The sequence below is a fragment of the Heloderma suspectum genome, chromosome 2 (assembly GCF_057233095.1).
Source record: "Heloderma suspectum isolate Gila_16-S chromosome 2, 16-S_ref, whole genome shotgun sequence".
NCBI lineage: Eukaryota > Metazoa > Chordata > Lepidosauria > Squamata > Helodermatidae > Heloderma > Heloderma suspectum.
The window spans coordinates 363,609,815-363,637,792 of record NC_139459.1 but is presented as its reverse complement, the minus strand read 5'-3'; the positions used below and the strand labels follow the sequence as shown (position 1 = coordinate 363,637,792).

At 46.6% G+C, this 27,978-nt stretch overlaps 1 protein-coding gene across 2 annotated transcripts; it reads right to left on the bottom strand.

Moving 5' to 3' along the window:
• Positions 1-66: 66 nt before the first annotated feature.
• Positions 67-21,188, bottom strand: GPSM3 (G protein signaling modulator 3). 2 transcript variants are annotated; one of them, XM_084831121.1, is made up of 5 exons: positions 21,047-21,188; positions 16,939-17,092; positions 13,367-13,517; positions 7,319-7,494; positions 67-4,196 (listed from the first exon to the last, which is right to left on the bottom strand). In XM_084831121.1, the coding sequence occupies exons 2-5, from the start codon at positions 17,017-17,019 to the stop codon at positions 4,017-4,019; spliced, it is 588 nt and encodes a 195-aa protein (XP_084687247.1). In that variant the 5' UTR covers positions 17,020-17,092; positions 21,047-21,188; the 3' UTR covers positions 67-4,016. The 2 variants fall into 2 exon arrangements, with proteins under 2 accessions (XP_084687247.1, XP_084687248.1); XM_084831122.1 differs by having other exon boundaries at positions 16,939-17,089.
• Positions 21,189-27,978: the final 6,790 nt, after the last annotated feature.

Sequence of the window (27,978 nt, the reverse complement as noted above, 5' to 3'; positions counted from 1 at the left end):
CCAGGATTCATAAGCCAGCAACAATCCCTGGCTTATCTGGGAGAAAAAAACCAAGATTCTGGGGGTTTTATTTATTTATTTATTTAATTTCTTACATGCTCAATCAAAAATTCAAAATACATTTTAAAACATAATAAATACAATAAAATCACAATATAAGCAACATAAAACCCACAACACAGCATAATATAATAGAGGTACTAACACCGCCACCACATACAAGAGTTGAAACTACACCACAGGGACAGTGTTCTAGCAGACCCAGGGCTTGCAAGGCTGAAGCATCACAACTTTAAACAGCGACAATGACATCATCTGCCACACCTTCAGGCTTTCCTGTTTCCTCTGAACTTGGCCACAGTGCTCACAGTGGCTGGGGAAACTGGTTTTCCCCAGAAACAATATATTGTTGTGAGCTATCCTGTTGTAATGCAAAGTACTTTGGGGCAGCTTAGTCTGGAATGCGTAATTAAGGCTCATTGGCTTTACAAAAGACCCACAAAAGGATTATATGCGATACACACAGAGACCTGGTTCCCAGATAAGGAGAAGCCACTGTGGGCAAATTTCCCCCCAGTGCTGTTTGTTGCTGTGGCTGCCACCATTTTGAATATTCGAGCCATGGTGGGGGTATGCTGTAGCTTCTTGTTATGTGCTAACCCAGCAAGGCTGGGTTGTTGAGATGGTTGACAAGCCACCCAGAACCCCTGGGCTGTTTTAGGGTTGCGGGTGATTTGTCAACCACCCCAGCAACCCACGCTTGCCGGGTTCACACGTAACAAGAAACTAGGGCGCACCCCCACCGTGCCGGAATATTCAAAATGGCGGCTGCCACCACAACGAGAAGCCCTGTGGGGAAATTCACCATGGTGGCTTCTTGTTATGTGTGAACCGAGCCAGAGGGCTGGATCAACACAACTGCCTGCATTTTTGGACTCTCCTTGGGGGCATAGCTATGGTGACTGTTATAAATAGCTGCACTTCAAAATTTATCACTACACAGGGACTAAAATAGTTTATCCTGAAGACTAAAAATATTAAAATTATTTTAAAGCCTGGGAGAACAGAAAATTCATAGTATGGCACTGAAAAGATAGCAGGTTTGGGTGCCACCAAAGCTTCCCTTGGAAGACTATTCTGGAGCCGAGGGGCCACCACTGAAAAAGCCCTCTCTTTGCCAACTTCCAAACCTCAGAATGAGGGGGCACTTGAAGAAGGGCTTCTGTGGATGACCTTAAAGCATGGATAGAGTTCAGATGTAATGCCAAGCAAACTATTGTTATCTATGAGGGAAGGAACAAAGCAGGAGCCAATGAACTGCACACACCATCAGAGTTTGTTCAAAGTAACCCAGGAATCATTGTCTGCTTATCAGTGTGCAAATGCAACTGTGTCTTTTTCCGCACCTTTCTATTTCTCTGTTGCATTACCTCAGGGCAGGCCCAGGGCCAAATCTGGCCTTCTCCAGATGGCCTCACTCCCTTCCCCTTTCCCCCAACCACCGATTGGTGGTTTCCTAGCTTTTGTGCAGTTTTTTTCCCCCATTATAAGAGGTTGAAACGCCACTCCCAACGTCTTAGTTACTGGCAGGAAGAACTTTTAAGCTAAAATATGTTGGCATTTGGGGGGGGTGCCCCTTTGGCCTCCCCGCCACTGGCATGCGCCCCTCGAAGAACTTCTCCAAAACTGAATTTGGCCCTCTGCTTGAATGAGGTTGCATTACCTGTTTGCACCTTTGCCATTACCTTCCCTGCAACATGGCCCCCTCCTGCCTTTAGCGTCCACCATTTTAAAAAATGTATTATTTCTTTTGCACAGAAGGACAATAGCTCAACAACAAAGTTTATCATGACTGCATTAAAGCCCAATTGTGCACACACAACAACACTTTTGCCACGGTGGTCAATTGGTGGAGTTTTGTTAGCTTTGGAACGGCACCACTGGAAATAATGGTGTGCATGTTGAGTTCGTGGGTGGCTCATGGTATAGCGGGGTGCAATCCGTATCCCAAAGTTCTTCGCTCTGTGTCTTGACTTTGAAACAAATGATTGTGCAGAGCTACATTGAGGAGTGATGCTTTTGCACATGTCTTTATAGGTAAGAGGAAAAATAGAGGGTGCCCAGGGGTAATGCTTTGAATAGGTCTGCCGGTCCTGTGTGCTGCAGTTTTATGAAGTGGTTGCATGGGCAGGAATTGCAGGAGGTTTGCAGGAAAAGCAGCTCTGTTTCTGGAACTGCAGTTTCCATTCCACTTTGTCATTTTTGGAAGGGCGTTGGCTGTGTACCACTAAAGGGCCCTGGCTTGGAAGCGTCTCAGTAAAACAGTATCTGTAACCATTTAAAAATAATTCATGCATGTAAAAAATGATTTTTTTACAAGCACATATGAGTAAACTGATTTTTTTCTTCAGATCAATTCTAGTCCTAACTTTAGAACATCAGGTTCTCTGCTACCTAGTCCAACCTGCCAGTACTGCAGGGCTGGTGTCAAGGGTAGGCGTGCTCAGGCACCTGCCAAGGGCCCTCACCCCAGCAGGGACCCACTGCCAAGAGCCCCTGGGAGTTGCTCCTCCTCTTCACCTTTGCAACCTGCTTCTTCCCCTGCCTCTTGCTCTGGCCCAGACAGTGGTGGTGGTGAGGAGCAGCAGCAGCAGATGCCACGGCCGACTTGCTCCCTGGCTCCGTGCCTGTCAATCAAGCAAGTGGGAGCAGCGATGAGCAAGAGGAGGAGGGCTGGGAGCAGCTGGTGACAATGGCGGGGAGAAGGTCTACTCGCTGAGGGACGAGGGCGCTGAGGGTGTCTTGCCTAAAGGACCTCAAAAACCTGGAGCCGGCATTGCAGAACCGGCACCAGAGGTAGGCAGTGCTGGGCACCTGCTGAGGCGCACACGTCCCGCAGGGGCCCACTGCCAACCCTTGGAGCCTCCTGGCCCTGCTGCTCCCCCTCCTTGCTGTCACCGCTTGTTCACCTGCCCCCTGCAAGCCGTGACCAGAGTGAGAAGATACAATGGCTTCCTTCCTTTGCCTTGGGCTCCCCCTCTTGAGCCCAGAGGGAAAAGGGAAGTGAACAGGCAACAGAGATGAGGAGGTGGACATACTCAGGTAGGAGGCCCATTGAGGGCATCCTGCCCAAGGACTCCGAAAACACAGACCCAGCACAGTGAACCTACACTGCAGAGAGGATAAGCACTGGGCACACTCCAGCTTAATTAGCCTGCAGTGCAAATAGCTTTCCAAGTCACCATCTTAAGACAGTCACATATTGCAAACAGGGCTTCCACCATGCCCCTTGGGAACAACAAAAATCTTCCTCTTTTCTCTTTCTCTTGCCTTTGGTTTAACAACCAAACTGCGTTCTTTGAAACTCAAAAAACCTGCTCACTCTTTTGACTTTTCATGGCTCCTAATATTTATTTATTTGTTTATTATTTATTATTACTTTTATATCCCACCTTTTTTCCTCTTGCAAGGAGCCCAAGGCAGCTTACATGGACCTCCTCCTCTCCATTTTATCCTCACAACAACCCCCCGAGGGGGCAGATTAGGCTTGAGTCAATGACTGGCCCAAATTCACCCAGTGAGCCTCATGGCCAAGCAGCGACTAGAATCCAGATCTCCCAGGTCCCAGTCCAACACTCTAACCACTAGGCCACATTGGCTCTAATAAAAAACGGATCTTTGATAAAGTTATTATGCTACTGCTGTTGCTGCCGCCAGTACAGGCTTTATGCTAGTAGATGGGTGGAAGACAACTCCACTGATTATTAGGAAGGACAGGAAATCTTATTCAGGAAGCAATTAGCAGTTTGTGATGCTATGTTTGGAGAGAGCTGGCCTTGGATTTGTCCACTTTTGCTGCTGCCACGGTCCCTTCACTGTGTGAAACTTTTGGATGTGGCATAGTTTCATTTCTCGGTCCCAAGTACCTTTAGTTTGGGCCTGGCAGTTTCACATTTCGGTGCAAGTCTTGCGTCTCTAGAATCACGACCGTTGAAAGGAGGCGTTTGGCGAGAGATTCAGATGCTGTGCAGGAAGGAGGGCTGTCCCGTGAGCAAGGAGGGTGCTGCGAGAGCAGGAGGAAGAGCCGAGCGCTGATCTTCCATCCGGGTCCCTTGGGCTCTGAGCAGCAAATCCAGCAGACCCTGAATTCCTACTGGGATGGGGGGCTCAGTGCGCTGGTCCTCGAGACGCTGGCTCTGTAGGGATAGAGGAGTTAGCGGCCACAGCTAGCCAGCGGACAGGAGAACCATTGCTCCTGTGGGGAAATGAGGGCTACTGACTGTTAGTGAGGCCATCAAAATTTGTAATTATTCAGCCTGGAATCTGAATTTATTTTTTCATTTGTGACACTTATATAACGCTGAATGTCATAAAATCCCTCAGGAGTTCACATTAAATATTAAAGTCACATTTAAAATACAATATTAAAATTACAACATTAAAAAACGCTTCCAGCTACAATAAAAAAACAATTCAAGGTGCAGTAAAATGGAGCAGCATGATTAATTTAATTACAGCCCAGGGAAAGCCTAAGTGAACATGTGTGTTTTCAGGAGGCACTTAAAAGAGGCCACATTTTCTGCCTTCCAAACTGCACAAGGGAAGGTTTTCCAACAGGTCGGTGCTGCTACAGAGAAAGCTGGGTCACACTGCCTGCCTCCGTTACGAGGCAAACTCCATTCCCCACCCCAAGCTGTCTCCTCCAGTTTAGACTGTATGAACTTGGGGGTCCTGGCGAACTGCATTGGCAACATTCTAGTGACTGGGTGCCTTTCACAAAGACCTCCACCAAGTCTTCCTTGTTGCCACTGCTTCCACCACCATGTAGGTTCTGAGGAACGGAAGGGGGCAGTGGGGCAGGTGGCTCAACCCCATCACTAGAAGCATGATGGGATCTGAACTTGGAGTTGGGCTCGGGAGTTGTTTTCCAATATTTTGGGGAAATAGCTTGGTTTGCCGAGTACACTTCTGAAACAAGCCAAAGGGACTTTGCCCATCACTCCAAACTGTTGCTTGGAAATAGAGATGAGATATTCTGGCTCGGAGGGGAATGGGAAGTTAGTGGCTGTTACTAGGAGACGGTGAAGAGAGACAGAGTAGAACAACAGACTAATACAGCTACCCCTCTGGAAGTACGAGTAGAATAAAGCAGACATACTGTACTCTTCTCCTGAGGAAAGGACAAGGAAGGCTCTCAATGTTTTTTGTTTTGCTTTTGGCAACCCGAGCATAATCCGAATGTGGATCAAATACTGCAGACAGGGGAAGGATCATGGGGGCAGGGGGGAGGCTCCGGGTGCTTCCAGGCTTGGGGGTGCTCTTAGTGCTACCAACCTGCAGGCACTGCGCTGCAATTCCATCTTTTTTCCTCACAGTGGATTTTCTGCCGTAAGGGAAAAGACTGAAGTAGCAGTGGGAAAACACAGGAGACAAGAGGTGTTGCTAAGCCTGGGCCCATGGGGCCCCAGCCCAGAATTTATTTCCCTGAGCCCTAGATCTATTCCTCAAAGCCCAGAGTGTTCATTGATGCCAACTGATTTTTTTCTGAGCTTAACTGACATGCAGAGGTGATTCCCAGTGGATCCCACTTGAGAAGGCTTAACCCTCCCCTCCCAGCATGCTGTGCCCTCCTCAAAATCCCCCCCCCCATGCATGGCAATTCAGCTTAGAAAAAAAACTTCCACTGATGCCAGTGGAAGCTTTTCTTTTAAGCTTAACTGAGAGCCACTGTGATGTAGCGGTTAAAGTGCTGTACTGGGATTCAGGAGATCTGGGTTCTAGTCCCCACTCAGGCCATGAAGCTCACTGGGTGACTTTGGGCCAGTCATTGACTCTCAGCCTAACCAACCTCACAGGGTTGTTGTGAGGATAAAATGGAGAGGAGGAGGAGGGCCATGTGAGCCATCCTGGGTTCCTTGCAAGAGGAAAAAAGGCAGGATACAAATGCAACAACAGCAGCAGCCGCTGCCGCATGGGGTGGGGGCAATTTTCCTATAGGAGGGAAAGAGAGAGAAGCAGGGAAGGGGCAGTGAGAGATTGCAAATTAATTGTAACTGAAGAGGAGCTACTGATTTGGGATGATATGGGGTGGGGTGCAAATTAATTAGATAATTTATTTTGTTTGAGGTGATTTTTAGAAGAGAAATTAATTGGCTGGCTTTGCCTTCTGTGAAATTTAAATCATAGAAATTATTTCTAGATGTCCATATAGATATGTCTATTACCATATGAAAATTGAATGCAGGTTTGTGTCCAACGGAGCTGGGTCCCAAATCTTTTCAGTGCCTAGCAATGCCCCTGATGGGAGGGTTACGTGTGGAAGACTATGACATCTGGACCCCCTCCTCCTGGAAAACTTCACCTGGAAGCAGCTTCTGTTTCTCAGATTGTCAAAGCTTGGCAGATGTGTAAGGCAGTGTTGAGAAAGACAACTTATTCTGACTGCTGCTTCTGCAGTAAAAGTGGAATCCCCTGCCTTAGGCAGCTACATAATATTGTACTTGTACTGAGAGAAGTGATGAAGGGCAGTTTAGAAATTGTACATAACCAGTGGGATCTACAACAAAAAGTTGCAGTGTGGAGTGTTCTGCTCAGGATTCCAGTTACTCCATTACACCCCCCATGCCCCCTGCTAGGTTGTCCATCCTCCCCCACTCAACAGTCAGTCAGCATTCTGGGCATTTCTACATGAGGCTTTTATCCCACACTTTTACCAGGGCTTCTGCTTCCGGATTCTTTGCAGGATTAAGAATGGCTCCTTCATACGTGCCTTTTTCCGGGGGGTTTCTTTCTCTGCCTTTGTATATGTTTCATTATACAGCCACTAGACGGCACTGTGGTACAGCGGAATTGCACAATTACATGCTATAAATATAATGCCATTCAGAAAAATACTGCACTTTCCTTGATCTAAAACCCCCTGTGCTAATGGTTGCAAAGCATGGGAGAGGCCCTGGACGATGACGACATTGTGTAAAGAACCCACAACTACCGTGAGTGAGCAATTACGAATGCACAATCAAAGTCTCATGTAGAAAGGCTCTCTGATCAGTCCACACTCAGTCTTTATTGGGCTGTTTTGGGGATCCTTAGGGTTTTTCCCCCCTAAATATTTTGTTGTATATCTTCTGCAAACCTTGGGGTTTACACAAGCCTGCTGTTACTTCCTGTTTTGCATGGGTGGTGCTTTTTCGGCTACATAAGGATTGGCACTCACAGCCTGAACATTGGAAATAGAGGGTGTGATAACAATAATGATGATAAGGCCAGATCAGCACTTGCATCCCCTTGGACCTTCTGTGGGGACCATGGCACTCACCTGATGGGCTAGGATAGTGTCATAGAGCTGCTCTTCAGAGACTCCTGAATTCCCCTCACTTGCATCTTCAGCCCCTGCGAAGTCAGCACGTTGATCATTAAGCCTCCGGGCTTGGACCTTGGCCACCATATCAAAAAACTCCTCTGCCTGGAGAGACGTCAGGGAAGAGAAGTAGACTGGAAGAAGGAGAAGATAGAAAACAGAACACTTTGCAACACGGAACAAGCACAGAAACGACCCAGGGACAGAAGAATAATAGAGAATCCTAGGCATTGATTACCAACCCTCCACCCACCCAAACAAACCTTTAATTTGTTTAAAGCCATTTTCTACTCCTCGTAATTACAGAGCAAAGCTGTGTGCCTGCTGAAGTCCCAAGGCTTATAATATAGATTCAAGGTGGGCAGAAGGTAGGTCTCTAGATGTTTTGGACCAACTCCCAGAAGCCCCTGCCAGCATGCTCAATAGTCAGGAATGCAGGGAGTTGAAGTCTAAAACATCTGGAGATCTAGGACATCTCTACACCAGCCTAAAATCCTGCATTTAAAATGCGGCTTTCTGCTTCCTTTTTAAATGCAGGATCACGGACCCCCGTTTTCACATGCTTCCTTTCCCCCCTCCTTCTCCCCCTATCTGAGTCTTCCATATCTTTCATTGATCTCACTCCTCTTCTTGCCGCTTTTCCTCTTTTCACCAAGGGAACTCAAGCAGAACACAACAGGGTAATTTGACAGCTCATTATCTGCAATCTAATTAAAAATGGAACAAAGGACATTTAGTGCAGGAGATAGCCTGGAGGGTCACGGCATCATGTAAAGAGCCTGCAAACTTCCTTGGAGCAATCTCAATCACAAGATAAAAGCTCCATGTGAAGAAAGGCCTTGTTGTTGTTCAGTCGTGTCCGACTCTTCGTGACCCCATGGACCAGAGCACGCCAGGCCTTCCTGTCCTGCGCTCTCTCCCGGAGCATGCTCAAGTCCACATTCATTGCATCAGTGATGCTATCTAGCCATCTCATCCTCTGCCGTCCCCTTCTCCTTTTGCCTTCAGTCTTTCCCAGCATCAGGGTCTTTTCCAGGGAGTTTTCTCTTTGCATTAGGTGGCCAAAATATTTGAGCTTCAGCTTCAGTATCTGTCCTTCCAATGAGCACTCAGGGTTGATTTCCTTTAGGATTGACTGATTGGACCTTTAGTTTGGGCCTGGCAGTTTCACATTTCGGTGCAAGTCTTGCGTCTCTAGAACCACGACCGTTGAAAGGAGGCGTTTGGCGAGAGATTCAGATGCTGTGCAGGAAGGAGGGCTGTCCCGTGAGCAAGGAGGGTGCTGCGAGAGCAGGAGGAAGAGCCGAGCGCTGATCTTCCATCCGGGTCCCTTGGGCTCTGAGCAGCAAATCCAGCAGACCCTGAATTCCTACTGGGATGGGGGGCTCAGTGCGCTGGTCCTCGAGACGCTGGCTCTGTAGGGATAGAGGAGTTAGCGGCCACGGCTAGCCAGCGGACAGGAGAACCATTGCTCCTGTGGGGAAATGAGGGCTACTGACTGTTAGTGATCAGGGTCTTTTCCAGGGAGTTTTCTCTTTGCATTAGGTGGCCAAAATATTTGAGCTTCAGCTTCAGTATCTGTCCTTCCAATGAGCACTCAGGGTTGATTTCCTTTAGGATTGACTGATTGGACCTTTAGTTTGGGCCTGGCAGTTTCACATTTCGGTGCAAGTCTTGCGTCTCTAGAACCATGACCGTTGAAAGGAGGCGTTTGGCGAGAGATTCAGATGCTGTGCAGGAAGGAGGGCTGTCCCGTGAGCAAGGAGGGTGCTGCGAGAGCAGGAGGAAGAGCCGAGACCTCCTTGCAGTCCAGGGGACTCGTAAGAGTCTTCTCCAGCACCACAGTTCTAAGGCATCAATTCTTCGGCGCTCAGCCTTCCTTATAGTCCAGCTCTCACAGCCATACCTTGCTACTGGGAAAACCATAGCTTTGATTATACGGACCTTTGTTGGCAAGGTGATGTCTCTGCTTCTTACTATGCCGTCTAGATTTGCCATAGCTTTCCTCCCAAGGAGCAAGCGTCTTTGAATTTCATGGCTACAGTCACTGTCTGCAGTGATCTTGGAGCCCAGGAAAATAAAATCTGTCACTGCTTCCATTTCTTCCCTTTCTATATGCCAGGAAGTGATGGGGTCAGATGCCATGATCTTCGTTTTTTTAATGTTGAGTTTCAAACCAGCTTTTGCACTCTCCGCTTTCACCCTCAACAAGAGGCTCTTGAGATCCTCTTCGCTTTCTGCCATTAGGGTGGTATCGTCTGCGTATCTGAGGTTTTTGATAATTCTCCCAGCAATCTTAATTCCGACCTGTGATTCATCCAGCCTGGCGTTTCTCATGATGTACTCTGCATATAAATTAAATGAGCAGGGCAACAATGTACAGCCTTGTCATACTCCTTTCCCAATTTTGAACCAATCGGTTGTTCCATGTCCGGTTCTTACTGTTGCTTCTTGACCCATGTACAGGTTTCTCAGGAGACAGGTAAGGTGGTCTGGTACTCCCTTCTCTTTAAGAATTTGCCACAGTTTGTTGTGATCCACACAATCAAAGGCTTTAGCATAGTCAATGAAGCAAAAATAGACGTTTTTCTGGAATTCTCTTGCTTTCTCCATGAGAAGAAAGGCCTACCCCTGATCTAGATGGTTACATGGCATTGTTAATGAATTTGTAGGATGGTCCTGCACGGGGGCAATAGAGCAATCAGGAAAATAATCCAAGTTTTAAAGGGAGGGTAGTCTTCTTACTGCCAGCATCTGGGAGGGAAATCCATTTTCTGTGGTTATGTTTTAATTAAGATTTTGTTTTTAATCTGTACTGAGTGCTATTTTTGTCAGAAAGGTGGGATATAAATAAAATAATAAAATAAATAACATACATAAAATCACAGAATCATAGAATAGTAGGGTTGGAAGGAGCCTATAAGACCATCAAGTCCAACCTGCTGCTCAATGCAGGAATCCAAGGCAAAGCATCCCTGACAGATGGCTGTCCAGCCTTGTCTTGAATGCCTCCAGTGTGGGAGAGCCCATGACCTCCTGTGCACATTGATGAGTGCATATGGTCTTTGTTTTCTGGTAACTGTCCCAGGAGATCACTGCTCTTAATTTGTCTTTGAAAGAATGACTTTTTAAAAAATTGTTAGCTTGAGCTGGTAAGAGTTGCCATTCCTCAGCTTTCTGTCAGTTCTCCAGGGCCCGAATCCAGCTAAAATTAGTTAATTTTATTGTTTATATATTTAAAGTATTTTACTCCGTTTTCCATTGAAAAGGGCTCCCACAATGGATTACAAAGATCAGTAACAAGACAGTCCCTGCCCTCAGGCTTCCAATCTAAAATACATAACACAAAGGGAAAAAGGAATTGGGAGGGAGGAGAAAAAAAGCAAACTCGGGTACTAGTTCTTACTTTAAAAGGTCTCATTACAATGTTTATAAGTGTTCTTCCTGGCAGAGAGGAAGGAAGGGAGCTCCTTGCAGCTGCTTCTTCTCTGGCCGATCGTTAGGACTGGGCTGCTTTTTATTGTGATGTTTTTCCTGGGAGGATGGGGCTGCAGCCTCCCAGTGTCCCCTGGTTGATGGCAGGGGCCAGAGTGTGCAGCTCTGCAGTCCCAGGGCAACCCGTAGGGCAGGGGTGGGGAATGTCTCTCAGCCCACAGGCTGAATTCCATTTCAGAGCAGCTCTCAGGGACTCCATTCCAGTGGTGGGCAGGATCAAAGGCAAAGAAGGTAGGGCTAAAATATCAAGAATGCCAACATGCTTTTGTTTAAAGCTCTTATAGCCAGTCCCTAGGCCTTAGGAGACGCATTTCAACCTTTTGGAATGGTTAAAAAAAACATGCAAAAGCTGAAAAACCACCAAATGATCAGGGAAAAGGGGTATAGCAAGGAAAAGGGGGCATGGCCTTCTGGGGACCACAGGAGAGCCTGAGGTTCCCCACCTCAGTTGTAGGGTGTGTGTGAATCTGAGTTATTTCCCCCCACAGCAGCTCTTCCAAGGAGCCCCCTAGGCACAGCAATCAGGAAAGGTCTCCACTGCTTTGCAAAGGGGCCGTTTTGAAGATGCTGCTCCTTGGAAAACTGGGGACGGAGGCCAAAAGACACCCCCCATGGGATCCTTGGGGTATGATGATCCCTCAGGGAGTGGTTAGCTTTTTAAAGGGGGGGAGGTAAGCCTGGAAATATCTGGAGGAGATTTAGGGAGCTTCTAACACTTGTCTCTCCTTTGAGGTGAACATTGTTGTTGTTCAGTCGTGTCCGACTCTTCGTGACCCCATGGACCAGAGCACGCCAGGCCTTCCTGTCCTGCGCTCTCTCCCGGAGCGTGCTCAAGTTCATGAGGTGAACATTACCAAGCCCATCAAAGTCATTCCCTGAACCAGGCAAGTGTCACTAGCATCTGTAGTAGCTTCCCCCAACCTGTTGCCCTCCAGATGTGGAGCATCTCTACAATAGCCTAGAATCCCGCATGTAAAATGGGGCTTTCTGTTTCCATTTTAAATGCAGGATCATGATGGACTCCCTTTACACGTGCTTCCTTTCCCCCCTCCTCTTTCCCCCTCCTTCTCCCCCTTATCTCAGTCTCCCATATGTTTCATTGATCTCACTCCTCTTCTTGCGGCTTTTCCTTTATCACGGAGGGAACTCAAGTGGAACACAAGCGGGGTAATTTGATAGCTTGTTATCTCCAATCTATTTAAAAATGGAATAAAGGTCATTTAGTGCAGGGGATGCCCTGGAGGTTCACGATGTCATTTAAAGGGCTGGCAAACCTCCGTGAGTGAGCAATCTCAATAGCAGGATAAAAGCTCCATGTGAAGAAGCCCATGTTGGACTGCAACTCTCATAATTCCCAGCCAGCATGGTCACTCCCAGCCAGTTGTAGGCCAACTTATCTGGAGGACACCAAGTTGGGGAAAGCTGATTTGTTGTGACTTCCTCATCATCCTCAGAGACATCTGTGAACTGTCGCAAAGCCCAACGTCTTTCACCTCTTTGAGTTGTTTAGCATCAGAAAGAAGAACAGATGGTATTTTTTTTAAGTTCAGAAGCTTTTACCTACTTTTAAATGAACACCTTCCTTAAAATAATTATCAACATCACCACTTCATGCAGAAAGAATAGATTTGCAGATGAGTTTGAACAGCCCATATGAAAGTCCTATTTAGAGGAAAATTAATTACAGCCACCTTGAACTAAATGACTGATCTCATTCTTGTTTCAGAAGATCTTCCGGAAGTTTAGTATTACATAATGAACAAGGGTTACCCAAAGGTTAGATTTAAAAAACAGTTTAAGCTATAATTAGGAAGTGAGAAAATAGCTGCAGCTTATTTTGTCACACATTTGGTTTCAATCTTCTGTCATGCACAATACAAAAATCGTCTAAGGGCAACATCTGACCAAAGAAAGTGTATTTTATTTTATATCCTGCCTTTCCTCCAACAAGTTCAGGGCAAGGTACAAGGTTCTCCTTGCCCCCATTTTATCCCCCTCCCCATTTTATCCTCACAACAAACCGGCAAGGTAGGTTAGCTTGAAAGATAGAAACTGGCCCAAGGTGACCCATTGAGTTTTGTGGCTGAGTGGGGATTTCATCCTGGGTCTCCATTGAGTTATAGTATTAGGTGATAGGGAGGAAACTTCACCCTATCCACTTTCTCCACACCAAGCATAATTTTGTACACCTCTATCATTAACACTTCCAGCCACTGTAACCTCACAGAGGAGCTGCTCCAGCCCCTTGATCATTTGGGTTGCCCTTTTCTGCACCTTTTCCAACTCTACAATCTCGGGGGGGGGGGGGGGGGGCTGGCTTCAAATCCCATTAGCTCCATCCAGCCTGGCAAATTATCAGGGACTATGGGAGTTGTCATCAAAAACATCTGGAGGGCACCAGTATGACCAAGACTGCTGTAGATCAAGCTATTTTTAAAGGAGCAGGGACAAGTCTGGTAAAAAAGATGGATTTAGGAAGAGAGAGGGAGCAGATAGACAGACCCATCTTACCTGCTGTGTCTTTTTCAAGCTCCCCTGTAGGGGTGGCTGGCAGAGACTTCCAGGGCCGTGCAGGCTCATGCTGCCGATTTCTCTGCCTTGGACGCAACAGAGCGCCCTGGTTCGGCAGGATGCTGTGGTCATCTTGAGAGGAGGCCTGGATCTGAAAGGGCGGGGGGAGCAAAATTGGAATCGGATATTTATTTGGGGGCAGAGGAGCTCAGTATCTGCAAGATGTAGTAGGGAGTGCAAAGGAAGAAGGTATTTTTTAGTGTCACCAACTTCTTTTCTGGCAGGGCTCCTGTGCCAGGAGCGGCTATGGCTGCCAGGTCAGAGCCTGGCCAGGATGCCAACTGAACAGAAAAAACTGCTCTGGCCTGCTCTTGTGTCTTTAACAGCAGTATGATCTGCAGAAATCAGCAGGAATACCAGATGCAGCCTTAGACAGAGTCAGACCCTTGGGGCTTCTTCACACAGAGCTTTTACCCTGCTATTTAGACTGCTCACTCACAGAAGTTTGCGGGTCCTTTTCATGACATCGTCAGCCTCCAGGACACATCCAGAGGTATATCCTGGTAATTCCATGTTAAAAAGATCCAGAAAAAATGAGATATCCCAAAACTGGTATTGTTGAGCTATCAAAACAGCCACTAGATGGCACTGTTTCACTGAGTTCTATGGAACCCTGAAAATTAAAAGCTTCCACTCTCACCAGTCACATGGTTGCTGTCTGGGAGCCTGCTGTAAACGCAGAAAGGCTCCACAGCAGTAGGGCTGTGGGTTTTTTCTTTAACATAAAGGCAGTTTATCTTGGTCCATCTAGCTCATCATTGTCTGTGGGCTTCTTCACATGAAGCTTTAATCCTGCTGTTGAGATTGCTCACTTAAGGAAGTTTGTGGACCCTTTAGATGACGTTGTGAACCTCCAGAGCATCTCCTGCACTAAGGGGGCAATCCTATGCCTGTTTAGACAGAGCAAAGGCTTACAACTCCCAGCATTCTCCAGCCAGGCGGGGGAATTCTGGGAGTTGTAGGCCTTTTCTGTCTAAACAGGCATAGGATTATGCCCTAAATGACCTTTATCCCATTTTTAAATGGATCGGAGATAATGAGATATCAAATTACCCCGCTTGTGTTCCTCCTGAGTTCCCTGTGAAAAAGGAAAAGCCGCAAGAACAGGAGCTAGACCAACGAAACCTATGGAAGTCTCAGAGAAAGAGGGGGAAAGGGGAGGGGGAAAAGGAAAAGTGGGGGGGAAAGGAAGTGCATGTAAAGGGAGTCGGTTGTGATCCTACAGTTAGAACAGAAGCAGAAAGCCCCATTTTAAATGCGGGACTTCCTCAACCTGATGCCTTCCAGATGTTTTGGACTTCAATACTCATCACCCTCAACCAGCTTGGCCAATGGTTAGGAATCCTGGGAGCTGTAGTCCAAAACATCTGAAGGGCACCAGCTTGAGGAAAACTTGTTGACATTGACTGGCAGCAGCTCTCCAGGGCTTCAAAGACAAAGTTGTTCCTCCAATCTACCTGAAAATGCTGGGGATTGAACCGGGGTACTTTTGCATGCAAAGCGTGTCCTCTACCACTGAGGCGTAGGATACCAACAGCAGCCAGGGGTGTGTGTGTGTGTGTGTGAGTGATGTTGTGTTAAGAGCCTTAGAAGAAGAGTGGAATAAAAATCTAGTAATAATAATTAGAGCAGGAAATGGGTTACCTTTGCACAGAGAAAATGGTGTGCTCAGCTATTACTATCCAGTAATAGTGCCCCTACCAGATGTTGTTGAACTTCAACTCCCATCATCCTCATCCTTTGGCTAAGCTAGCTGGGGTCGATGATCCAAAAACTTCTGGAGGGTCACAGGTTCCCCATCCCTGAAGTTGAGATTCAAGTTAAGAGAAACTCAGAGGAACCACACCAGCAGAATTTCTGTCTGCCATGCTGCTATTAAAGGCACAGGCACCTTTTCAGAAAAAAAAGGTGCAACTCTAAATTTAAAGATGTTTGGCATATTTAATCAGACAAGCTGCCATGTTTTGTTTTTAAACTGGCCCTACTCTCAAGCCTTTGAACTCCACTGGATGATGTCCCAAAATTTACCAGGTGAAGCTTTTCCTGGCATGGGGATAAATGGTGGGAAAAGCTGCTAAATTTCTGTGCTCCAAGCAGCTGTTAAAGGTACAGGAGCAGGGCCAATAAGAGGCAACTTTAAATAGGCCCCTGTCTTTGTTCCTAATCATCATTCCACATTTGGAAAAGGACAGGATCAAACTAGGCATCACAGTAAATGTATAGCTATTGCCAAAAACAGCAGCTGTCCATCCCCACCCCATAACCTCTAGCAGAACTTACCTTGTGTTGAGACTTTGCAGCATTCCTCAATGCCCTGCCCCACCCTTCAGCAGGAGCCTCTGATGAAGAATCGGGGTTGGGAAAGGTGGAATGCTCCTGTCCAGGGTGCCCATGGGTTATTCAGCAAGGCAATTCTTATGCTCGCTTCAGCCACATCAAAGTTAGGCATGGCTAGGCACCTGCTGAGGGACACACACCAGCAGGCGCCCACTGAGAAGAGCTCCCTGGATGTGGTCCTCCTCTTCACCATTTAGCCTCAGTCTCCCATTTTTAATATGGGGGAAATAATATTAGCCTACCATAGAAATCTGTTGTAAGCATTATTGGGATAGAGAGAGACAGTGTGTGTGTGTGTGTGTGTGTGAGACACAATAACTTATTATTCTTCCCTCTATTTCCAGTGTTCAGGCTATGAGTGCCATTGTAGCTAAAATGATACCACTTCCTTCCTCCTAGATATTCCTCCTTCCTCCTAGATATTAAAAGTTTGCTAGGGGTTCAAGTAGGCCAATTCATCCCCCACCCCCACATTTTCCCCCCAACTGACACACAACATTCAATGGCTTCTGTAGGCCAGTCCTCATGGGATCTTTGGATGAGGGATGCCCCCAGTGGGTGGACATCTCTACACCAGCCTAAAATCCTGCATTTAAAATGGGGCTTTCTACTTCTGTTTTAAATGCAGGATCACAAGGACTCCCTTTACACATGCTTCCTTTCCCCCCTCCCCTCCCATATCTGAGTCTTCCATTATCTTTCATTGATCTCGCTCCTCTTCTTGCTGCTTTCCCTCTTTTCATGGAGGGAACTCAAGTGGAACACAAGGTAACTTGATAGCTCATTATCTGCAATGTATTTAAAAACAGAACAAAGGGCATTTAGTGCAGGAGATGCCCTGGAGGGACACAGCATCATGTAAAAAGCCCACAAACTTCTGAGGGAGCAATCTCAGTCACAGGATAAAAGCTCATTGTGAAGGAGCCCTGTGTGTATTTTGTTTTAATTTCTTCTTCTGCATCCCTCAGGGTTCACCCTTGTATGCTCTTACCTTCCTCTTGTTTCTCAGTGCCCCTGTTTTGGCTCAAATTCTGTTGGCACTCAACTTGAGTGTGCTATTAGGGGGAACCATTATGACGGTTGCTATTTTTGGTGGCGGGTGCATATTTTAGCATAACATTTAGTTTTTTGCCCTTATGCCTCTTCTTTCAACCTTTAAGAGGTATGCCCCTTACCTGTTCTCCTGCAGTTCTTGTATCAGGATCACCACCCACTAGCATCTCTCTTTCCTCCATCAAATCAATTTCCTGCTCCATTTTCTTTGCTTGCTCCCAACTTGCTAGCTGGATACTCTTGCGGCAGAATGTACACAGAATTCAGTATTTCCTGCTGTGTAAAAGAAGAAATAAAATAAACAGATTCAGCGCAACTCAGAGTCCTGTCTCAGAGTGGAGCAGTTCCTGCTTTCACAGAAGGAGAGTTTAGGAATCAAGAGCATATGCTCCAGTTAAATCACCGCTCTTGAGTCGAATTAATCATATGCTGCCATCAACATACATACATGGGCTCAGTTCACATGTCACACCAACACAGGCTGCCCGATCGCTCCTGCTGCAAATGGGAGCAGCTAAACAATCCAGGGACGCTCCATCCTTGGGTTGATTCCTGTGACATTTAACCCGGGTTCCAAATCTGACTTATGAGGGGAGAGGAAAGCCAGAGTTCCTGGTTTACACTTCACAGCAAACAAGCCAGGAACGGAGTGTCCCTGAGTTGTTTAGCTGTTCCTGTTTGCAGCAGGAGCAATCAGGCAGCATGCGCCAGCACGCTTGCTCGGTCACAACAACACAGGGTTTAAACCGGGCCATGGTGTGCATGCCTTTAAACATAAGCAAAAATAACAATAATGAATTAAACACACACACCCTAAATCTGGGCAGCTAGGGAGAAAATAAAGCAAGGATGGGGAACATGTGGCCCTCCAAACATTAGACTGCAACTCCCAAAAGACCAAGCCAGCACGGGATGATGGGAGCTGCAGTCCAACAATATCCGGGGGGCCACAAGTTGCCCACCCTGGCAAATGTGAAGGGAGGGGCAAGGGTGCAGAGGAATGAAAGTATGGTTTGCAGCATACCAGAAAAAACTGACCTTGCCTGTTCCTGTGCCTTTAACGGTGGCTGGTTGTGCAGAAAATCGCCAGCTGCCAGGTTTTGTTTTGTTTTTTTGAGACATGGCGATAAGCATCAGTGCCTTTTACACTTGGCAGTTCACACTGCTGTTAAAGGCACAGGAGCAGATGTTGGCAACCAAAATCTAGCAACCTGAGATGAAAGTGAGCAAATACAGATATGCAAATTTAGGGTTCATTTCAATCAGGGTTGCAGCTTCTTCTTGTTGGCCCTGCACCTGTGCCTTTAAGAGTAGCTGGAGAAACCGGGCAAGTGGAAAAAATTGTGCCATGTTGGTCCACAGGCAAGGGAAATTTTTCCTGGCATAGAGACTAGTAGTATAAAAAAAAAGTTTTGCCTAGCCAATTTCTGTGTATGTCAGGCTGTTGTTAAAGGCATAGGAGCAGGGCCATTTTTGCAATGTGGCAACCCTAGTTTCAGCTGGGGATGAGGACCAAGAGGTTAAGCCAAAATCTCTCCAGAAATGGCGGATTTCAAGATGAGTTTACGAAGGAAGGGCTAGAGGTGGTATGCACCAGTGTTTTGGGAAGGTATTCCAGGCACACACACAAGAGAGCATGGGCAAAGTCATTTAAAATGGGTGAAGGGAGAATGGGTGAAGTCATTTAAAAGAGTTTTAAGGCATATGCTCTAAATATGTTTACTTGAAAGTAAGTCCCACTGATTTTAGTGGGTCTTATTTCCAAGGAAGTACACTTCTGATGGCAGCCTTAATCAACTTGAGTGTTCCCCTTAACTGATGGGTCCTAACCAGACGAAGGACTTGTTGAAAGAAACCGGGTATGAAAATAAAACAGAAGGTTTTTGCTTAATAAGGGTACAATCCAATGCATGTTTAGACAGAAAAAAGTCCTACAACTCCCAGCATTTCCCAGCTGGGGAATGCTGGGAGTTGTAGGATGTTTTTCTGTCTAAACATGCATTGGATTGCACCCTAAGGTGTTTTTGTCAGGGTTGCCAAAAATGTTTTTGCTGTGCTCTGCACAACTGGTAGAACTTCAAGATGTGAACCTTTTTCTGGCATGGAGATACACTGGAGGTAAAATAACTTTACCTTTTGAATGTCTGTCTGACAAGCAGCTGTTAAAGGCACAGGAGCCCTGATTGGGAAACACAGGTGGCAACTTCACTCCCTTTCCCTTAATTCTGTAATGGTGGGTAGCGAGGTGAAACAGAGATCAGGGCTTCTGCACCTTTCATAGATATGTGGCAGAGGGAATTTCAGCAGGTGTAGCCTTGCATGACAGGCTACACAATTTCCTGCTCTGCCTCCCCTCCCTCCTACTGGTGACAGCCAGGTAAAATTTGTTATGGCATGTGGTTTATTTGCAGCTTCCTCTCTGAATTCCAAGTTGAGCCACAGGGCATAGTTTGTGTCAGAAACTGCCACCACAAGCTCAGTCTCCCTCCCCCCACCCACCTTGTTTTTTTTTAATGCCAGGACATAGCTATGGAACATGTGGAGCTGATCAGCAGTTCTTTTTCCTCCCTCTCATCAACAGAGGTGCAGTTGAGGGATATACAATACAAGCAGGACCTGCAACAAAATGTTTGACTGTGAAGTGCTCCTGTTGAGGGTTGCCTTTTCCCAAAATATTCTATTCTGTGCCTCCTCCTTATGCTGGTTTTTCCCTTTTCATGTCCACTGAACATGCTTAGTCCTCTCTGGGCAGTTGGGGGGGCGTTCCCCCCATTTTATTTTGGTCTTTCTGTAGCACTTGGGTTTCCCCTCAGCTCTGGTGTTAACTCTCTCGTGTGTGTGTGTGTGTGTGTGGACTGTGCCATTTTGTCCACATTAGGACAGACACTCAGTGTTTCCTAGTCATATATAGTAAGATATATTACATATTACCCTTGGGATCTCCTTAGGATTTTCCAAGCAACCACAATTTGATCATCCCAGCCAGAAATATTTGTACATATTCAGTGTTTTCATCAACATCTTTGGAGGACAGCACTCTAAACATGCTCAGAAACACTTTACCCTTAAACAAAAAATGGTCCCTTGAGAGTGGATGGAGGTACTTTGCACTTTGCACCTGGCATTCAACTCAAACTGCAAGAATTTTTCAACTTGAAAGTCAGCAACCCTAGTTCTCTTTCATCAGTGTTGACTCTTGACTGCTCCTGTACATTTAAGAACTGCACGACCAGCAGAACTGCCATATGAGAACCTTTTCCTGGTTCTTTTCTGGGAGAAGAACCTTCTCCCCATGCACTGGGGAGAAATAACTTCACCTTTTGAATTGCTGCCTGGCATGCAGCTGTTAAAGGCAACTAGACAGCACTCTCTGCAGAGGAAACAACATAAAGTTCTCCTGCAGGTTGTGACGTGACAGTTGCGCACACAGATAAGATGTTGTTGACATTGTTTGACCTTGCATTCCATAGTAGGGTTTTTTCTAAAAAGCTGGCATAGTCCCCACTCCAAGTCAGACTGGATGTATGGGGAGGGGGCTTTAACCTTTTGCCCCCACCATGGACCTGATCCAAATCAAACACACACACCCTAGGCTTGCAATTCACAATGGAAGGGAAGCTCTCATGGGCTCCAACACGGGTTTTCCTTCCACTGCGAATAGTGGCAGGGGAGAAGGCCCGAATCCAATTGGGATTACTATGGGGAAGGGCAAAGGATCCCAATCCAACTCTTCCCCCCAGCTATTTCTTTAATAAAAACAGGTATGCAAGCCCAAATAACATGAGTCACATCACGTCTAGTTTGACCCCTCATGTACACAGACAAACAAGCGCACATCAGAATGCCATACATGAGAATTGATGCCTGAAGCTCCCTTATATCAAGACAGCCCCTTGGTTCATCCAACCCAGTATTGCCTACTCTGACTGGTAACAGCTCTCTAAGGCAGGAGTAGGTCTACAACTCCCATCAGGCCTATCCAGCATAGCCAACGGTGAGGGATGATGGGAGACGTAGCTCAAAACATCTGGAGGGCCACAAGTTGCCCACCCGTGCACCAAGGCCTCAGGCAGAGAGCGGCCTGCCCTCTGAGAACCTCTTAAGTGTGGAGATGCCATTTCCTACACGGAAGTGACTTGCATGTACGAAACCCAGGACTCACGAAGCAACTTTCGCGGCGGGGCGTCTCGACAGCTTTCATGCTCCTGTTATTTGCTGTTCTGGACTCACCCTTTCTGTTCCCCTCGTGCCTACTCCCGCAGTTGCCAAGAGCGCCAAATCCCCATCCTTCTGTCTCTTGCTTTACCACTGGTTCCGGTTCTCGCATCCCAGCCCACTTGCACTGCTCCTTCCTCCTTGGGTTTCTTCGTCTGCCGTTCTGCCTGGCTACCGCCCCTATTTCTACACGGGAAGCCACCACTTCCTGCTCTTGCTTCGTGCGGCTGCCGGTTTTCTGCTTGGCTCTCAAGAACCAGCAGATCCTTTCTCACGTCAACCTCCCTTTTATCTCCCCACCCCCTGGCCCAGCAAAGGCAGCTCAAGAAGGGGACAGCTGCAGACAGCTTTCTCTTCCCTTCACTTGCTCAACCTTTGCTTTCTGAAACCGCTTCCCCTCCCCGCAAAAGCTGTGCGGCATGCTGGGAGACGGGGGGGGGGGGGTTTGGGCGGCCCAGTTCTTCACTCAGCTCTTCTTCTGCAACATGCAATGCTTAATTTTATTTTGATTGTTAAATTTGCCCCCACCCCATCTGAAATTTGAATGTAAAATTAACATCAGCTAAAAAAGAAAAAGAAAAAAAAAGGAAAAGGCTCTGTTTAAAATTAGCTCTTTCCACCCCTGCCCCCTCCCCACATCACCTTCTAACTTGCCTCGACCAACAACCCTCACACCTCCCCAGACTCAAAAATGGTGTCAGGAGCTTTACTTCTCAAAACAGTTTTAGGAAAGAGGGGTCGAGATTAAGCAGGCACAGGTAGATCCAGGGCTGGATTGGTAAGGGGGGAAACCTAGGATGCAGCCTTTTACTATTTGCCTGATCTAGCTCTGTATTGTCTCCTCAGACTGGCATGGCTGGCCCAAGACATTTCGGTGCCTGAGGCAGAGCAGCAAATGGTGCCCTCTCCCTCAAGTCACGGTGCGCAGTAAATAAGGCTGGCCAAGTCATTTTGGGACCTGAGGAAGAAAATCCCATACGCACCTCTCCCTGGGAGTAAAAATACAGTAATAATGAATTAAGCAACAAACAACTTGCTGCCCTCTCATGACACATGAGGCAAGGAGGCCCGAGGCATCGGCCTCACTCTGCCTAATGGCAGGGCCGGCCCTGCTGATTGGCTGCAGCTCTCCAGGGTGTTTGCCGTCATCACTTGGGATAGAGTGGCCATGTATCCTCTTTTACAGAGGACAGTCCTCTATTTGAAGGGCTGCCAGGGGATTGCCCTCTATTTGAAGGCTTCCTCTATTGGCAGGGCTGTCCGGTCCAATTCTGGTTTAAAGCTAAAGAACCATAAGAAGGGAGGGGGCACAATCTGGGCCCTTGAATTTGCCCATCCACACTTAGCACCACACCAGGCGCCTGGCCACAGTCTTCCGCGCTATGGCCAGATGTACTGTATTTCTATTTAAATTATAGTAATTATTTTAATTGTTGTTGTTGTTCAGTCGTTCAGTCGTGTCCGACTCTTCGTGACCCCATGGACCATAGCACGCCAGGCCTTCCTGTCCTGCGCTCTCTCCCGGAGCGTGCTCAAGTTCATATTCATTGCATCCGTGATGCTATCTAGCCATCTCATCCTCTGCCGTCCCCTTCTCCTTTTGCCTTCAGTCTTTGCCAGCATCAGGGTCTTTTCCAGGGAGTTTTCTCTTCGCATTAGGTGGCCAAAATATTGGAGCTTCAGCTTCAGTATCGGTCCTTCCAATGAGCAGTCAGGGTTGATTTCCTTTAGGATGGACTGATTTGACCTCCTTGCAGTCCAGGGGACTTGTAAGAGTCTTCTCCAGCACCACAGTTCGAAAGCATCAATTCTTCGGCGCTCAGCCTTCCTTATAGTCCAGCTCTCACAGCCATACATTACTACTGGGAAAACCATAGCTTTGATTAGACGGACCTTTGTCGGCAAGGTGATGTCTCTGCTTCTTACTATGCTGTCTAGGTTGGCCATAGCTTTCCTCCCCAGGAGCAAGCGTCTTTTAATTTCATGGCTACAGTCACCGTCTGCGGTGATCTTGGAGCCCAAGAAAATAAAATCTGTCACTGCTTCCATTTCTTCCCCTTCTATATGCCAGGAAGTGATGGGGCCAGATGCCATGATCTTCGTTTTTTTAATGTTGAGTTTCAAACCAGCTTTTGCACTCCTCTTTCACCCTCAACAAGAGGCTCTTGAGATCCTCTTCGCTTTCTGCCATTAGGGTGGTATCGTCTGCATATCGGAGGTTGTTGATAATTCTCCCAGCAATCTTAATTCCGACCTCTGATTCATCCAACCCGGCATTTCTCATGATGTACTCTGCATATAAGTTAAATAAGCAGGGTGACAATATGCAGCCTTGTCGTACTCCTTTCCCAATTTTGAACCAATCGGTTGTTCCATGTCTGGTTCTTACTGTTGCTTCTTGACCCTCGTACAGGTTTCTCAGGAGACAGGTAAGGTGGTCTGGTACTCCCATCACTTTAAGAATTTGCCACAGTTTGTTGTGATCCACACAATCAAAGGCTTTAGTGTAGTCAATGAAGCAGAAATAGACGTTTTTCTGGAATTCTCTTGCTTTCTCCATGATGCAGCGAATGTTGGCGATTTGATCTCTAGTTCCTCTGCCTCTTCGAAACCCAGCTTGTACTTCCGGTAGTTCTCGGTTCACATACTGCTGAAGCCTAGCTTGTAGGATTTTGAGCATCACCTTGCTGGCATGTGAAATGAGCGCAATGGTGCGGTAGTTTGAACACTCTTTGGCGTTGCCCTTCTTTGGAATTGGAATGTAAACTGACCTTTTCCAGTCTTGTGGCCACTGTTGAGTGTTCCAGATTTGTTGACATATTGAATGCAGCACTTTAACAGCATCATCTTTTAGGATTTTAAATAGCTCGGCTGGAATACTGTCATCTCCGCTAGCTTTGTTGTTACTAATGCTTCCTAAGGCCCACTTGACTTCACTCTCTAGGATGTCCGGCTCAAGTTCAGTGACGGCACTATCATGGCTATCAGGGACATTCAGATCTTTCCTGTATAGTTCTTCTGTGTATTCTTGCCACCTCTTCTTAATCTCATCTGCTTCTCTTAGGTCCCTGCCTTCTTTGTCCTTTATCATGCCCGTCTTTGCACAAAACGTTCCCTTGAGATCTCCAATTTTCTTTAAGAGATCTCTAGTCTTTCCCATTCTGTTGTTTTCCTCGATTTCTTTGCATTGTTCATTTAAGAAGGCCTTCTTGTCTCTCCTTGCTATTCTCTGGAACTCTGCGTTCAGTTGGGTATATCTTCCCCTTTCTCCCTTGCTTTTCGCTTCCCTTCTTTCGTGAGCTACTTGTAAAGCCTCATCAGACAGCCACTTTGCTTTCTTGCATTTCTTTTTCTTTGGGATGGATTTCGTTGCTGCCTCCTGAACAATGTTACGGACCTCCGTCCATAGTTCCTCAGGCACTCTGTCTATCAGGTCTAATCCCTGAAATCTATTCCTCACCTCCACTGTATATTCATGAGGGATATGATTTAGGTCATACCTGAACGGTTTAGTGGTTTTCCCGACGTTCTTCAATTTCAGCCGAAATTTTGCAAGAAGCAGCTCATGATCTGAGCCACAGTCAGCTCCAGGTCTTGTTTTTACTGACTGTATGGAGCTTCTCCAACTTTGGCTGCAAAGGACATAATCAATCTGATTTCGATATTGACCATCTGGTGACGTCCATGTGTAGAGTCGCCTCTTGTGCTGTTGGAAAAGAGTGTTTGCTATGATCAGCATGTTCTCTTGGCAAAACTCTATTAGCTTTTGTCCTGCTTCATTTTGTACACCAAGGCCATGCCTGCCTGTTATCCCGGTGATTTCTTGACTTCCTACTTTAGCATTCCAATCCCCTATGATGAAGAGGACATCTTTTTTTGGTGTTAGTTCTAGAAGGTGTTGTAGGTCTTCATAGAACCGATCAACCTCAGCTTCTTCGGCCTCAGTGGTTGGGGCATAGACTTGAATTACTGTGATGTTGAATGGTTTGCCTTGGATTCGTACTGAGATCATTCTATCATTTTTAAGATTGTACCCCAGTACTGCTTTTCCCACCCTTTTGTTGACTATGAGTGCTACTCCATTTCTTCTAAGGGATTCTTGCCCACAATAGTAGATACGATGGTCACCTGAATTAAATTCGCCCATGCCTGTCCATTTTAGTTCGCTGATTCCCAAGATGTCGATGTTCAATCTTGCCATCTCATGTTTGACCACCTCCAGCTTACCTTGATTCATTGATCTGACATTCCAGGTTCCTAAACAATATTGTTCTTTACAGCATCGGATTTTCTTTTCACCACCAGACACATCCACAGCTGAGTGTCCTTTCGGCTTTGGCCCAGCCGCTTCACTCTTTCTGGCACTACTTGGAAATACCCTCTGCTCTTCCCCAGTAGCATATTGGACACCTTCCGACCTGAGGGGCTCATCTTCCGGCATCATATCTTTTAGCTTTGTGATACGTTCCATGGGGTTTTCTTGGCAAGAATACTGGAGTGGGTTGCCATTTCCTTCTCCAGTGGACCACATTTTGTCAGAACTCTCTGCCATGACCTGTCCGTCTTGGGTGGCCCTGCACGGCATAGCTTATGGCTTCACTGAGTTACGCAAGCCCCTTCGCCACAACAAGGCAGTGATCCATGAAGGGGAATTATTTAATTACTATCTAAATAATTGCTTGTTTGAAATTGTTTTAGATATATGTTCTCTTGTGTATATTGTCTATTCGTGTGTGTATGTGTTTTGTAAATGGCATTTAATCTCTGTATACTGTATTTTTAGTGTTTTTAATCTTTGTAAACCGCCCAGAGAGTTTGACTATTGGGCGATTGTTGTTGTTGTTCAGTCGTTAAGTCGTGTCCAACTCTTTGTGACCCCATGGACCAGAGCACGCCAGGCCTTCCTGTCCTCCGCTCTCTCCTGGAGTGTGCTCAAGTTCATATTCATTGCATCGGTAATGCTATCTAGCCATCTCATCCTCTGCCGTCCCCTTCTCCGTTTGCCTTCAATCTTTCCCAGCATCAGTGACTTTTCCAGTGACTTTTCTCTTCGCATTTGGTGGCCAAAATATTTGAGCTTCAGCTTCAGTATCTGTCCTTCCAATGAGCTCTCAGGGTTGATTTCCTTTAGGACTGACTGATTTGACCTCCTTGCAGTCCAGGGGACTCGTAAGAGTCTTCTCCAGCACCACAGTTGGAAAGCATCAATTATTCTGCGCTCAGCCTTCCTTATAGTCCAGCACTCACAGCCATACGTTACTACTGGGAAAACCATAGCTTTGATTATATGAACCTTTGTTGGCAAGGTGATGTCTCTGCTTCTTACTATGCTGTCTAGGTTTGCCATAGCTTTCCTCCCAAGGAGCAAGCGTCTTTTACTGTCATGGCTACAGTCACCATCTGTGGTGATCTTGGAGCCCAAGAAAATAAAATCTGTCACTGCTTCCATTTCTTCCCCTTCTATAGGCCAGGAAGTGATGGGGCCAGATGCCATGATCTTAGTTTTGTTAATGTTGAGTTTCAAACCAGCTTTTGCAGTCTCCACTTTCACCCTCAACAATACAGAAACGTAATAAATAATAATTTATTATTATTATTTGTTGTTGTTTATAAATGTGTATCTATACATATAAACATATGCCAGTGTTATGCAGATTGGTGTCCTTTTGTCTTCTTTTTTTGGCAACTTGTGCCCTCTTTTTTCACAACGCCTTAGTGGCTACCCCAGCCTGCGACCTGATCTTTTTAACAAGGGATACCAGAGACTGAATCTGGAAACTTCTGCATTAAAAAAAACATTTGCTCTGTGTTTGCTCCCCAAAGCAAGGGAGAAATCACAGAGCCAGTTTAAGGATCCTCACAAATTAATCCATACAGGGCTTTTCTCACAGCCTTCCCCATTTCCCCAGAGGCTTAAGTACATAAGAGGAGCCCTGCTGGATCAGACCAAGGGTCCATCTAGTCCAACAGTCTGTTCCCACAGTAGCCAACCAACTGCCTCTGGGAAACCCACAAGTAGCACCCTCCCACTTGTGTTCCCCAGCAACTGGTATACAGAGGCATATTGCTTCTGATACCGGTATTAAGAGGCATACTGCTATGAACATTATTTTAATTTTTAATATTCTGGTACTGGGTGAGGCATGGGGACAGAGCATGGGGCAGCTCAGGAGGAAAGGGCACGCAGGGGCAGCATGTGTGAGAGCAGTCCCCAAAGCATGTTGCCATGTTGTTCTGTTTCTACCACCTGTGTGTGTGGGTGGGGGAATGACCATGGACAAACTTCACATATGCGCCCTGTAGAATCACATGCGACAGCGTGTGAAACAGCCCACTCAGTGCTTGAGCTCAAGAGTCTGGAGCTTTAGTGTGAATGTGTGGGCTACACAGCTTAATCCTGGCTTTTACACAGAATATTCTGGCAATTGGCCCAGAAGTCAAAACCCGGCCAGGCTGATTTTTTTTTTTCTTCTGGTTGGGTTTGACAGCACCCTTTTCTCTCCTCGGGAACAGACAAAGGGCTCCGATACAGGACTCAATGGGAGCAAGACCAAACTGGACTTTATCCCTGGAACCTGTTTTTGTCAGCATTGTTTCAAAATTCACTATATATACCAGTGAAGCTGGCAGAAAATTAGTTGCAGCATGATATGGTGAGCCAGTGTGGCGTAGTGGTTAGAGCGCCAGACTGGGACTCAGGGAATCTGGGTTCTAGTCCCCAAAGCTCATTGGGTGACTTTGGGCCAGTCGCCAGCTCTTAGCCTAACCTACCTCACAGGGTTGTTGTGAGGATAAAATTGGAGAGGAGGAGAACCGTATAAGCTGCATTGGTTTCCTTGCAAGAGGGGAAAAGGCAGGATATAAATTTAATAATAAATAAAATATGCAAAGTTGGCACAAACCAGCAGATGATAGAGATTTCTCAAATCACAAGTAGTGTGGAATGA

Bases quoted from the DNA above. Each gene is read 5' to 3' on its own strand.
- GPSM3 (XM_084831121.1), bottom strand. From the start codon at position 17,019: ATGGAGCAGGAAATTGATTTGATGGAGGAAAGAGAGATGCTAGTGGGT. The intron at 7,495-13,366 runs GTAAGATGGGTC...TCCTTCTTCCAG, and splicing joins GCTTGAAAAAGACACAGCAG to TCTACTTCTCTTCCCTGACG. The intron at 4,197-7,318 runs GTGAGTGCCATG...CTATCCCTACAG, and splicing joins ACACTATCCTAGCCCATCAG to AGCCAGCGTCTCGAGGACCA.